Genomic DNA, 13,301 nt, shown 5'->3' on the forward strand with positions numbered 1-13,301 from the left:
GGTCATTTGGCAAAGAATAATATGATTACGCAACTGACATATCAGACTTTCTCAATTAGCACTTACATACGTAGCATATGCTCAAGGGCTTTTTTGCAGTGCACTTGGCTGCAATGTGTGACTCCCAGATGGAAAAATATCTTTGTCTTATCTATGTTGCCCTCCATAAAATGTTTCCATATAGAAATGAAGGAACACATTTAGAAAAAAATAAAGTGAAGCTAGAGAAAACACCCTGGTGGGGTTTCTTTTTAATTGTATGCCTGCTCTTTTGGCCTATTCCACAAAGCTAAAATTGAATACCACAGATGGAGGGTGGGTGTTAAAGGCCCACTGAATACTGAAATTTTACTGATCTGTTATAACAGGAAACATCTGTGTTAAATTCGGTGTTTAATAGCTCTTCCCATTTCTCATTTAAATTGTGGAACATTAGTGTTTACAGGATGCTACCAAGAAATTGTTTGAATTCATGGTCACAGTCCCTTAAAATCTAATACTGAAATGTTCCTGTGAATTGTTTCAACAACTGTGGACTTTGGAATGCCAATATTCTTAATCCATTATTCTATGGTTAATCCAGAAATCAAAGATTTTCAGTTCCAGAACTAACAGAGAAATAAGTATTTCAATTCCTTCTAGTAGGCTACGGTCATTTTTATTTATGTGAACAAAGTCAATGATTCTTTTACTGTTCTGTAGCAGCATAACTAAACTTCCCCATTGCTTGAATTATCTCCTGAGCAAGATGATTTCCAATATACAATTGTCACTGAAATAAACACTGGATCATTCAGCACTAAGTTTTGTATAGTACAGCATACAGGGAGAAATCTTCAAAGAGCAATAGCTGTCTCTAGGAAACTCGTTTCTCAAATGAACTCAGTAAAATATCTACCATACCTCTGAAAATGACCCCTCCCTACCTTCTACTGCCCTTCCAATAAGAACGAGGCACACATTTTCTGTAGGTTGTCCTTTCTTTTTGTTAGATGAAATCTGGTTTCAATAATAGACAAAACTGTTGTGGGACTGAAGGGAACAACAGTATTCCCCCACCCCGCATCAAGGGAATGCAGAAGGCAACCTGACTGCCCAGATTCACTGGAAACCAACTCGAAGCATTTTCCACTGTCTGAAGGGTTCTGCCAAAGTCTTTGTCCAAGGACTGCTCTGCCTTTTGAGCTGTTTTCTTGTGGATTGAACAGGGAGTATCCTGACAGGGCACATGTGGGGAGGTACCGCTAGAGCATCTTCCTCCAGCTTCATTTGTGCCATTTTACCCACTATTGTGTATTAAGTACATGTATTACTCAGCCAGTCATGCAAAAACGTAGTTAACTGTTCCTACCCAGAAGCACGTTTTTTTTTTCATTTTAAGAGATCAACTTGTATTTTAAGAGGCTGGAGCGTATATAGTTTTCAATTTCAAATAAGTCTGGTGCTGAGTCTGAGATTCTTCAGTGTCAGAGAATGACAAATGATCCATAGCTTACATCTGGCAAAAGCTTTTCCTACGCATTCCCTCAGGGGCATAAAACATCACCTACACTACTTATTACAAGCTACAATCTGACAGTCATATTCTTTAATGGTGTCAATTTGCAGAACACTACTGGTGACTTGGGATAAAAAGTAGTTACACGGTAGTCTTATAGCCTTACCTTTAGAAATAAACCAGAAAGTTTTAGATATGTTCATCCTAGCATAGGAAATAAGCATAAACTTGTGCATTTTCCAGAAAAGCTTGCAACCAACATAACCCTGATAAAATCACAGCTCCCATTGCAGCAGCAGTAAGCAGACTGAGAAGCCACACTGAACTTTCAAATGCCTTTGGTACACCTGCAGAATTGCCAAAGAAAAAAAGCAGGCAGCTGATTACAAAATCTGCCAATATAAATCCCATTAAAAAGATCGCATTGCTTGTCACAAATCAATTAAGATTGGTCAAACTGATTCAAATCCATATGCCAAACAGAATACAAACGTAGATTGAAATGTTAAGGTTCAAAAAGGTTAAATACTTGCAATATTGTTTTACTGCTCCTTTGTTCTGCCTAGCTCCATACATTTTTGGAAGGCAAAGCTCCTGAAAATACTTTCAGGCAGTATTTCAGACCAGATTTTCAGAAAGTTTGGAGAAGATTTTAAACGTATGTTTATCCTAACTGATGCTCAAAGTAGTTAAGGCTTCTTCATCCCTCAAGTAAGCCAATTGTCTATCCTATAATCTCCTCTAATCTTATAGAAATGAAGGAACTGCCACAATACATCAGCTCTAAGGGTCTACCCAATCCAGCAGCTAAGATCTACTAAGACTAGCAAGAGCTGTTTCAGGTCCCGAAGTAAACAAGACATCTGCGGCTGAAAATTAACCACCTCAAACTGTTACATCCCCACCATACTTCCTCATCCTCTCACTCTTTACACTCGCTAATAATGACTCCAGTATTGCAATGCAGAAAGCCAAAACGTGCTGGCTGCTGAGTCTGAGCAAGGAGACACCAGGGTGAGGGGAGGTGAGAAAGGAACAAAGGATGATTCAAAGAAAGGTTCCCCCTGCCTCTGTCAGGGTCTGTAGGTTTGGGGTTTTTTTTGTGAGTGTGTGTATGAGGGGGGGAGAGGGGTGTTTGTTTGGTTGGTTTTTGTTTTGGTGGGTTTTTTTGGTTGGTTGGCTTGGTTGGTTTGATTTTACCTAGACCCTCAATATTGCCCTGAAAGTGCTTTCTGACTCTGGTGGCCAGAACCAGTTGTTTCAGACATGGGTGTTGAAAATCAGGTGGTCAGCAGGAATCGAAGAAATTATTGCCGGAAAAATGTTTTTTGCTACTGATTAGTCTGGCTATGCTGCGAAGGCTTTTGTCTCTTCAGATATCAGGTTTGTGTTTCTCATTGTGTTTCCTAATTGGCAAACAAATTTTGGCTTCTTTGTTCAGATCTATATGTTTGTATCTACTTTATGTATTTTAATCATATTCTTCTTTCATCTTTCTTGTCTGTTGGTTCTTCCCTTTTCATAAAGACACAATTTCAGTGACAGCAGCTCCACAGAGATGCAGGTTTTGCTCTTGTGAGCGTGTTAACTCCTTAGAGTCATCATCAATCAGCACCTGAATGTTTAATGTCTTCCACGTTCCTTTACTCTGGCATGGTTCTCTGCCTTTTGTTTTAAGTGCTTTCAACTGTATCCTGTTCAAATATGTTGCCTACAATAAGCCCTAGTTGTCTTGTTCTTCTTGTCTTCTTTATTCATTAGAAACATAAATCAATTTCTGAAACAAGTCTGCTTTCTATTTGTTGTTAACAAGTCTCCCTCCTAAGCAGAGCAGTGAGAAAGGGAAGGGAGAGAGCCGTGTTGGTTTTCTCATGGATTCATCTCTTTCAGATGTGCTTCTGTTTGATCCAAGGGAGGTGATCAAGCAAGGCAGCCGCAAAAAGCGGCTTGGAAGAAGACTACTGAGTATGAAATACATCTTTCAGAATAAACGTATATTTCGCAAGACTATGCTGATGCAAATAAGTGGTTTTCTTTCATATCAGAAAACAAAGTCTGCTGATCAATTATTTGATTGTGAATTTAACACTGAAAAGTCTGATGGCTCTGTAGCTGTTGCTGTAAAGGAAGTTTCAGACTCATGTGCAGCTGCTGTATGCTTGACATAGGCCATGAATCCACACACAAGAGTCAATCTAAAAATGTCTCTTCAGAGTTATTTGATTTTTCAAAATCCTAGGAAAATTGAAACAGGCAGAATAAATTCTGGATTTTAAAATTGCATTAAAAATTCAACCATATAAAAGCTTTCTTGCTCTATAACCTCAGATGTATTAGCATAACCATCACATTAATCTTTTTTCAGATGCCAGTGGGTAATTATAGGAACACAGAGTGGATCCTCAGCTGGTAAAAATCGCTATAGCTGCACAGAAGGCAATTTATGCCAGCTGAAGTTCTGGCCCATAAAATCTCTTCTAAACCTGAAAGAACATCTTGTACTATACTGTTATTGGTCTTCAGGTGATTGAAAACCATCTTGATGAACAGTGTGAAATCGGGGAAAAAAACAGGACTGTATGCCTGACAAATTTCTGCTGTGTTCCTTTATTTAACTTTGATTAGAATGATACTTTAAGCAAAAGTGTGCCTGGTACAATGCACCATTAGTCACATGCTGCTTCTCAATAGTGAAACCATCAATTTTATTATAGATGTGAATACGTGCAAGAGGTCTAACTATAATTGGAATGTTAGCAAAGAAGCAGATGGGGATTCTGATTAAGAGTATACCTCCTGGGTATATGTTGTACAAGCAGCATCTCTAGCAGAAGAGAGAAGATTATCAAGCCCTTTTACGGTATATGTGAACTAGATATAAACACAGTGACATAAACCAGAAATTTGGGGTTGGATGCTGTGTGTTTATGAAAAGGTTCTATTTCATGTAAAGTAGGCAAAGCACCAGCCTCTATGAAATAAAAGTATGTATTCTATCTGTTCCATGGGAGAACAATTTGGATTATCTATTTTTAAATTTAGGATTTAAAGTTAAAAAGTCTAGATCACTACAGTAGATATGAGCAATTTCAGTGCAGAAAATGAAGTAACGTGACAATGCTAGGTGTTATGGAAAAAGAGATTAGAACTTAGATATTCGTTTTAAGAATCAAGGTTTTTGCAAATACCAAACTATCCACTTGCCTTACCTAGAGCACAATACCCATCTCTAAAGAATAAACCTTCCACTCACTCTTGAAAGCCACATCAGGACACGGTGCAGCTTGCATGTTCCAGGTGTCATTGTCCTACATCAATCTCCCAGCTTTTTTTAAGTCCCTGAGATTTCTGCTCCTTGATTTTCTAGAACCTGTGTTGCATTCAGCTGTTGGAAATTTCATCCTTGCCAGTGGTGCAGAACTGTAGCAGAGCAGTCTAACAGTTCATGTTGCCCAGGCAGACCAGCAGACAGCTATTAGTGTCTCAAAAGTACCCAGTTTAATTCAGACAGAAGTCCCCATGATTGATCAGTGGACTAATATGAGGACCCTTTTTTCCAGAGGATCATATTTTTGCTGCGATGTTTTTCACCCAGAATATTGCAGCTCCCACTCACTGCACCTCATATAGATTCAAATGTGGCTGAAAGACATTTCAGTGTGTGATGCAACATGTAGCACGTAACACTGAGTAGCTACTACACAGTTCCTTCTGACAAATACCCGTCTCCATTTTTTCTGTTCTCATAACGTACCAAAGACTCCTTATTATACTTTTTTATATAAGGAACTAATTCCTAAAACAATTTAGGTTATATATTAATATTATATTATACATGCTATACGGGCATAACAATTAACTGAGCTGAGAGCAGCTCAAGCAAAGTAGGTGATTTCACCAAGTGACCAGATAAACATACCGAAGATGGCAAAGGTTATGATTTCAATATTTGGATTAACAGGAAAATTATTTATCAGGAGTCTTCTACCTCTAACATTCATTACATTGCAGGAGAGCCATTCTTTTCTTTATGAGTAGATAGCAAAGGTAATTGGAATTACTTATGCGAATCAAATGGAGAAGGGACCTAGAGAAAAACAAAAACCACCACAAAAAACCCCAACCAACCAAACAAAAAACAACAAAAAAACCCAACAGAACACACACTCCAAAAGCATATTGCATGGCAGTGCTATAAAGGCCATCAAGAACAGCTCCTTCTTCCAGAACACAATTGCTTCTGCACTCTGTGGACTAATGTGCCACAGCATACAATTTTGTGCTACATAAAGTCATATTGGATATGCTCTGTGGAATCTCTTGTTCATATGCTGTACAATTATTCCCACAACACAGCTTAGCTCTCTCACCATTATTGCTGATATTCTGTCAACACTGAAAAGACAAATTAATACTCACAATGACTCATGCAGGATTGCCAAATGAAGTGATGCAGAGAGCAGGGAAGAAGGCAGGTTCCTCCTCCTTTTCCAACTGCTTTCCCCAGTTTTCCTCTTACAACTTCAAGCAATCCTTCATAAGATGCTCACAATGCCATTCTGGTTTCATACATGGGTTCTCTAGTGCGAAGTAAATCCAAAGTCTGATATTTATAGTCTTTTTTCCAGGCAATCTCCTTACAAAGATCCAACAGCCTGCTCTGTACCTGAGAGATCTACCACCCTGTTTCAGAACAATTCCTGTCTGGAGATAATAAAGCTTATAATATTTTTTTACCCCTAAATGCTCTCTACTTTCTTGATTACTGTGGTCAGTTTCAACATTCAACTGTCAGTCAGTTCTGTGATCTTCACATCACCTTCAGCTTAAGTTCAATGCAAAGCTACTCTAAATCACACCAGTAATTGCTACCAGTGTTAACTTTGCTAAAATACAGCATTTCCTGTCCACCATCACAGCCCAAATTCTTTTCCAAGTTTTACCTCCTGTCTCAATTACTGCAAATCCTTTTCTTGCTCATATCCGTAGAAAACACTGCTGCAAATAGAATTTATCAGCCAGTCATTTTAATCTTATCACCTCAGGTTTTGTATTTCCTATTTACTAGTATACTTTGACACACACACAGATCACTCACTCTTGACAACACTTCAGATGCTGGTGTAGATCACTTGTAGAGTTTTCTAGCTGTTTGCTGGCTCCTAGACTCGAAGCTCTTTGGAGTGAGCAGGGAAAGGACATGATCTCTATTTTTCTCCTTTATTCATGCAACATCCAGCACCATGGACCACTGTCCATGAAGCATGCACTTCTGTGCCAAAAGAATGTATCGAGCATGACAGTGGAGTTGCTTTGCTGAGAATACTGGTTTTTGTAGTGTAACGTACCAGTTCTGCTATGAGACTTACTGTCTTCTAGAAGAGAGAGAAATCTTTTAGCTAGGACACATAAAAACAATAGAACAATGAAAAAATTCTCTGGCTGGGATGGTATGGCTATAATTTTGCACATTTTAGATTTGGTAATTATGATAAGAAGCTTCATAAAAAATCCAGGAGTCACTGAATACTCAAAATATACTTTTTCAAGTTTACAAGCACTGTTTCAGTCTAGTTTGAGACAGATAGTTGTAGTGTTTAAAAATATTGCCTCTATTTGCTATTACTAACAGCAAATCCTTTACAAACTAAGTTTAGCAAAGAATTTACACTATTACCCCCTCTCGAACCTGAGGGCTTCTTAATCATTCAGAACCCAGAATAAAGTTTATTGTGACAGAGACCTGTTTCTAAGGGAAATTCCACAGTGGTGTCAAAGCATTCATGTGAGGTACAGTGTAGACCTATCTGCCTACTTATATGCGAGCTCAGGTATGCAGGTAATGATGGAGGTTGGTGACATGAACCCATACAAGCTGGCAATTCAATGGTTAGTGGACATGCAGGTTGATCTGCAGCCCACCCTCAGGCCTGTGCTGCCACAGCTACATCATCATTGGCCCTCAGTTCCTTTAAGATGAGCTGGAATACGTCTCTAAAGCACTGACTGGTGTGGGAAAGCAGTGATGCTCCAGGCTGTTGCCAACAAGGCCCAGAGGACAGCATTTTGTTCTGCTCATGTGTGAGATCCCACTCAGTGGTAACACTCACTGCCCAGCCAAGGGTATGTTTTGCCCAGTCACACTTTGCAGTACGCACCTGTTCACTGTGGCACTTACACACACTGCTGTAATTAAGATCCTGCTTTGATTTCCAATATAAACCATACCATATTAGTAGTAACTTTCTCTCTGAAATTACTCCTATATTTACTACATACACTTCCTTATGATTGTTTTACTGGAAGTGGAAAGAGATGTTAGTTAATTGTGCTTCATTAGTGATTTCTTACGGGATAACAATTCTTCACTTAATTTGAATGAAAACATTTTGTGATTATCCAAAATCTGGTACCAATTTTATCCCTGAAATAAGTGTTTATTATACATTGAATTTTGATGTTTCCCTTACTGGGCTTTACCTATGTTAATGAAATATTTAGCTTAACCTTCTGCTCTGACAGTTATTTTGCAATTTGTTCAGAGTGAATTGTTGACCAACCAAATTTGAGCTGGCTACCCATGGCCTTTAGCGGGATTTCAGAGAAAACATGCCCTCAAGTCCACTGCGTTTAGAGCAGAGCACTGTTGAGCAAGGTAGGAAGGTCCAGTTCCAAATTATTTCTGCCACAAGTGGCATAACATAAAAAAAAAGAAGAGGTGGGAAACAAACAAATTCCATTTCCACTTCCATAAAAGGAGAGACTGCCACAGTGAAGGGGAGAATTCAAGGTTAATGATTAATGGGCGAAGAATTTATTGCAAAGCATTGAAAATTCTCTCCTTTTCCCATCTCTCAGCAGTGCATTCCGCAACTCTCATTCAGAGAAAGAAGAAATGAAAAGTTTGCAACTTCTCTCATTTTTGTTGCTTTCTTGTATCATCACCCCAGCCAATACACATGGAGGAAAGAAAAAAGGTAATATCCTATCAAACATAAATAGTGATAACGATCTTTAAAGAAATGTTTGTGCTATAAAAATTAAGTAGTATTGACTGTTTGGTTATCGATGTGACGGGGTTTGGATTTTTTTCAGTGTTTTGTTCCACTAAAATATGGCATTTGAAGTATCTGTGTTTGCTGGAAAATGTAGTTGTTTTTAATTACAACAAAAATTTCTCAGAGGAAATATAGACATTCTGAGTCTATAGACTTAAGGCAACCTGACCTTCAACAAGAGTTCTGACAAAGTTAATTTAAAAATGTATTAATTTCAAAATACACAGTGAACTGATAATGGTTGTAGTCTTCTTGGGCTGGAAGTATTCTATAAAATAGATTCAGTATCCTACTAGGAATAAAAATTTCTGGCTACCTGACAGTGTTTAAGCTTTCATTTTCTGAGTTGCCTAATCTAGGCTGCCTTTTACCTCAAGTGTGATGAATATCTTTGAGTGAAAGATAAATCTGCAGTACGTTTTGCAGGAAAGTACCGTGGAGGATCTTTATCATTTACATGGTTGTACAACCATTTTCTCTGCATTTATGACACTGTGCATTTTGTCAGTATCTGTGTGACTGCTCAGTATGACAGCGGATCACACAACTGCATTTCTTAAAACCTCCCAAATGCGATTGACAAAGACAATTCCATGTTTGCCTTCATCCTTGAGCCATACATAGCAAGCATTAGTTTTCTTTCTTATCTAACTGCATTTCTAATACTCTACATCTGAAGGTGGTAAATGTAGCTTTCTGCTTAGCTGGAAATAAAGCACGATATGCACATTCACACAAGTATGGCCTCTTTTTGTAGCATTCAGTAGCATTTATGTTAATGTGTATTAACAGTTTACAAAGCATGTGCTATAAAAATGCTTTATATTTAATAGGCACAGTGATTTCAATGTACAGGAGGCAGGACCACCGTGCTTTGATTCTGCACATTACGCTTCACCTTGGGTTTCATTATGAACACTATAAAATCCTTGAATTAAAACACAATGAAAACCATAAATTTCAACTAGTGCTATAACTTTGCCTGGCTTACCAGGCAGCAATGCCTGCACATCCTGAACAGGTGCTGAACTCTAGCAAGCTATTTAGAAACCTTGTTCAAATTCTGTGGTTTTGAGAGAACCAAAAACCAGAGCACTAACTTCCATTTGAGGTTTGTCACATCATCTTTGCCCAGACCTATTCAGACTCTGCTGTGTGCCTAAGTTTAGTTCACCTTAGATACAAACAGAAGGCAGAGTGAGGCTGTCACCGCACCTCCATTCTTTTACAGTCACAGCTCCCATTCTCCTGCCCTCACTGTCAGTGGCACCATTTACAGCAAGGTCAGTTCCTTCACTCTCTCCATCCCCCTTTCCCCTCCTGACCCAGAACTCCTCTGTCAGCGGACTTGTTTGCTCTTTGCTTCTGCAGCTTAAAGCTTTGCCTGTGGGTCACAAAAGACAGGTCACATGTCATATCAGTACTAGTAGATATGCCTAGCTCATAGTGTGTTGAAGCAAGAGACTGATTGAAGAAGCACAGTAGATACATTTCTAAAAATGCCAAAAAAATCTAAGGTGTTTTCTTCTAGAGGCTATCGACAACCTAACTACATGTGCTTCACAGTAGTTACAAGGTTAAATGCCCTGATATTCCCTTATGTTGAACTCAAATCCTCATTTCCTGTCACTTTTAAATCAGTTCAACTCTAATTTCAATCATCCATTTACATTAATGTATATTTCTGTACCTTTCACTCCCTTGTTCTCGTTCCCCAGTCCAACCTCAGCCACCTCAGTTTTGTCCAGAAGATAATGTAATTCACAGTTTTTGAAATTCAGTGCCTTATTTCTCTTACCATCTGATTCATCAGGATAGCTCAGCTAGTTCTGTCTTTGCCCAAAACCAGCTCCAGTGCACCAGTCACACCCAGTAACCTCAAGGTGTCTTTTTCCTCACTTCATTTCTCAAAGAGACAAATCCGTTTGCCATAACAGTGTCTGCAAATGGCAGTAAAGCATTCATCTTCACTAAGGAAGAGCAGTGAAGTTTTTAGCCATACATGAGAGGCCTTTTAACACTGTCATGTGGAGACAGCTTTCAGTGAGCATAGCATATATTTTACCTGAAAATCCTTCTACCTTGGAGCTTGCTTGGTCTGGCTTTTGCAGGAAATGTAGCAATGAACAGTACAAGGAGCTACAAAGCCTTCTCAAAGCTGTGCATCAGGCATGTCATTTTAGGGCAAGCAATTGCCTATAAGGGAACCATCCTCTAAAAGAGCAATCACTGTGTAAAAGTCCTTCTCATTTATTTGTACTCAGCGAATAAACAACACTCTGCTTCAATTTTCTCTATATCTTTCTATCCACCTAAACAGTAAAATACATTACAAAAAGAGAATTTACAGGAATTAGACTGCAGTGGGTAAATCACTATAGATAGGTGTATGTAAATGTTTTTGTTCGAGTTGTGTACATAAATACATATTATAGGTCCTTATTTTGTACTTAATTATGTAGAATAAGATGGACTGCATTACCAAGCAAACATAAAATCACATTTAAAACACACAGAGAGGTTATTCTTAAAAAGCCACAGTGTTTCTGAAATGCCACGGTTTTCTTGTATATTTATATAGGGGGACATAAGTTCAGCATTTTTTGCCAAAAGTCCATCTAGAAGTAGCATCCCAGAAAAAGACCAGAAATAAGCACCTGAAAATAATACCCCTGAGGTTGAGGCAGGATGATGCTTTCTAAAAGCATGCAAAAAATAGTTCAATATAAACTCCTATTTATTTTGATTCTTCTGAACACATAAAACTAGGTGGGAATATAGTCCATGTCATTGTGTAGAGCAGAATTATTCAGTAGTTGACATAAAAATGCATGTTGTTGAGCTAGCACTTTCTACCTGACAGTCTCACAGCTGGCAGCTGAGTTGCACTTTTTTTTTCCCCCAAAAATAGAACGTAACATCTTAGTTGTTGCCTAATTCTGCTGTATTTTAAGTATTACAGTACCAGTTACACTAATGCTCTGTTATGCTATTATTAGGAAAGTTCTACAAATGTATTCGCTGCCATTTTCTAAGTGTCTGTGTTCCAGAATTTCTGTGTGTGTACATAGCATTTGCTATGCTCTCAGGAGTCCAGCACATCTTCTGTCAGCTAAAACAGTTATTCTTCCTGTCGGCACCCGGAAAAATCTACAAATATACTTTCAGACACAAATTTTCACCAAAGAGTCCAAAATATAACTGTAGTCTAACTAATTGAAGACCCTTTGCTTTTTCCCATGAAAAGAGATAATAATGGGAACTCCATCGACAAAGGAACTATCCAGGCATGAAACAAGTTTCAGTATTTCTAACTAATGCAAGTGACTGAACATCTTAATGAGGAGCCTAAATTCATCAGAGGATTGTAATTCACTAGACCTCGGCATTACATTCTTCTGACTACTACTGTATGAATAGTGGTTGAACTCATATAACACTTGAGAAACTTGAACATATGGAACATTTCTTAATAATGCAGCAGTGCAATCTAATCACTTAACTATTTTTCTTCCTTTGTCTCTCAAACTAGAGATGCTTATAGGTTTTTAAAATATATATATATAGTTTTAATGGAAAATAACTATCAATCGAACAATTAATTATTAAAGAGAACATTTTTCTTTCGTGTTTATTTTGTGGTTCACTCTAGGTTTATATTGTACATTTCATTTTCGAAAACACAGTTATGCCTAGTCCATGTGGAGCTTCAGGGTTAGTAACAGGGTTACATCAATGGCTGCAATGTTGATGATGTAGCTCATAACACCATATGGTCCCCTAGGGTGGCCTTAGCACAGTGACCTTTTTTCCTATATGTTAGCTGGAGCTACGAGACGGTTAGCTGAAGCTGAGTTGGACTCCTTATACAGGGTAATGGCTTGGCAGCAGGCGGATGGGCCAGCGGCCACTTCCAAGCAACGTGATTAAGATTTCCTGGCAACATAAGCAATAACTGGCAAAAGAGACAGAAGGGGCCATCTATCTGCACATGCCAAGCCTGGGTGATAGAGTTCACTGCTTTTGGGCAATAGGCCAAATGCGAATTATAATTAATTAAAAAAAAAACAAAAAACAAAAAACCAACCAAACACAACACACCACACACAACAAAAAACCCACAACCATATTAAATGTTTATGTTCTAAGCAAAAAAAATCACTGCTTTCACACTTCGTAGCCTTTCCTCTAGAAAAGATGGACTGGTTTTTAAGTTATATTACTATGACATCTTTCTTGCTTGTTCCTTTTAATTTTTAAAAAATTGTTACAATTGCTAATATTCCCAGGAGGCATTAACTGCATAGGATTGCACATCCTTACACATACCCATTATGATTACCCAACAAAGGCTTTTGCTGTTGCTCAAATGCTTCTAATAAAACATGACTACTTCCTGGTTGTGGAAACAGGAGTTGCCTAAAAATACTCACATTCTCCTGCCCTCTCCAATATTCTTGCCTGGTCCAATAAAATTCATTTAAATCTTTTACCAACAACACTGTTTATATTTGGGCTCCTACTTTACCTCCAGACTTCATGGTATTGCTCTAAGTGCAACAAATAGATATCAGGTAAATAACAAAGGAAATGACAAAAAAGAAATCTAGAAATATTTAATATGAGCTAGAAATTACACAGAAAGCCAGCTGGCACATCATCTAAAAATCTACAGTGCTCTCTGTCCATCAGACTTACCTTCTGCTAACCTGGGAATAGAAATTAAAGCTTATTATTTTAATTTG

The 13,301-nt window shown here is 38.2% G+C and overlaps 1 protein-coding gene across 1 annotated transcript in view; it reads left to right on the plus strand.

The window, feature by feature from the left end:
- Nucleotides 1–13,301, plus strand: part of LIPC (lipase C, hepatic type) — a gene marked incomplete at both ends in the record, with an annotated part of 70,274 nt that overhangs the window by 11,829 nt on the left and 45,144 nt on the right. Inside the window, one exon of the mRNA XM_080350974.1 lies at nucleotides 8,360–8,475. Within this exon, the coding sequence (XP_080207100.1) occupies nucleotides 8,360–8,475 (116 nt within the window). The remainder of the gene's footprint in view (nucleotides 1–8,359; nucleotides 8,476–13,301) is intronic.

The sequence above is a fragment of the Nesoenas mayeri genome (assembly GCF_963082525.1).
Source record: "Nesoenas mayeri genome assembly, chromosome: 11".
Taxonomy (NCBI): Eukaryota; Metazoa; Chordata; class Aves; order Columbiformes; family Columbidae; genus Nesoenas; species Nesoenas mayeri.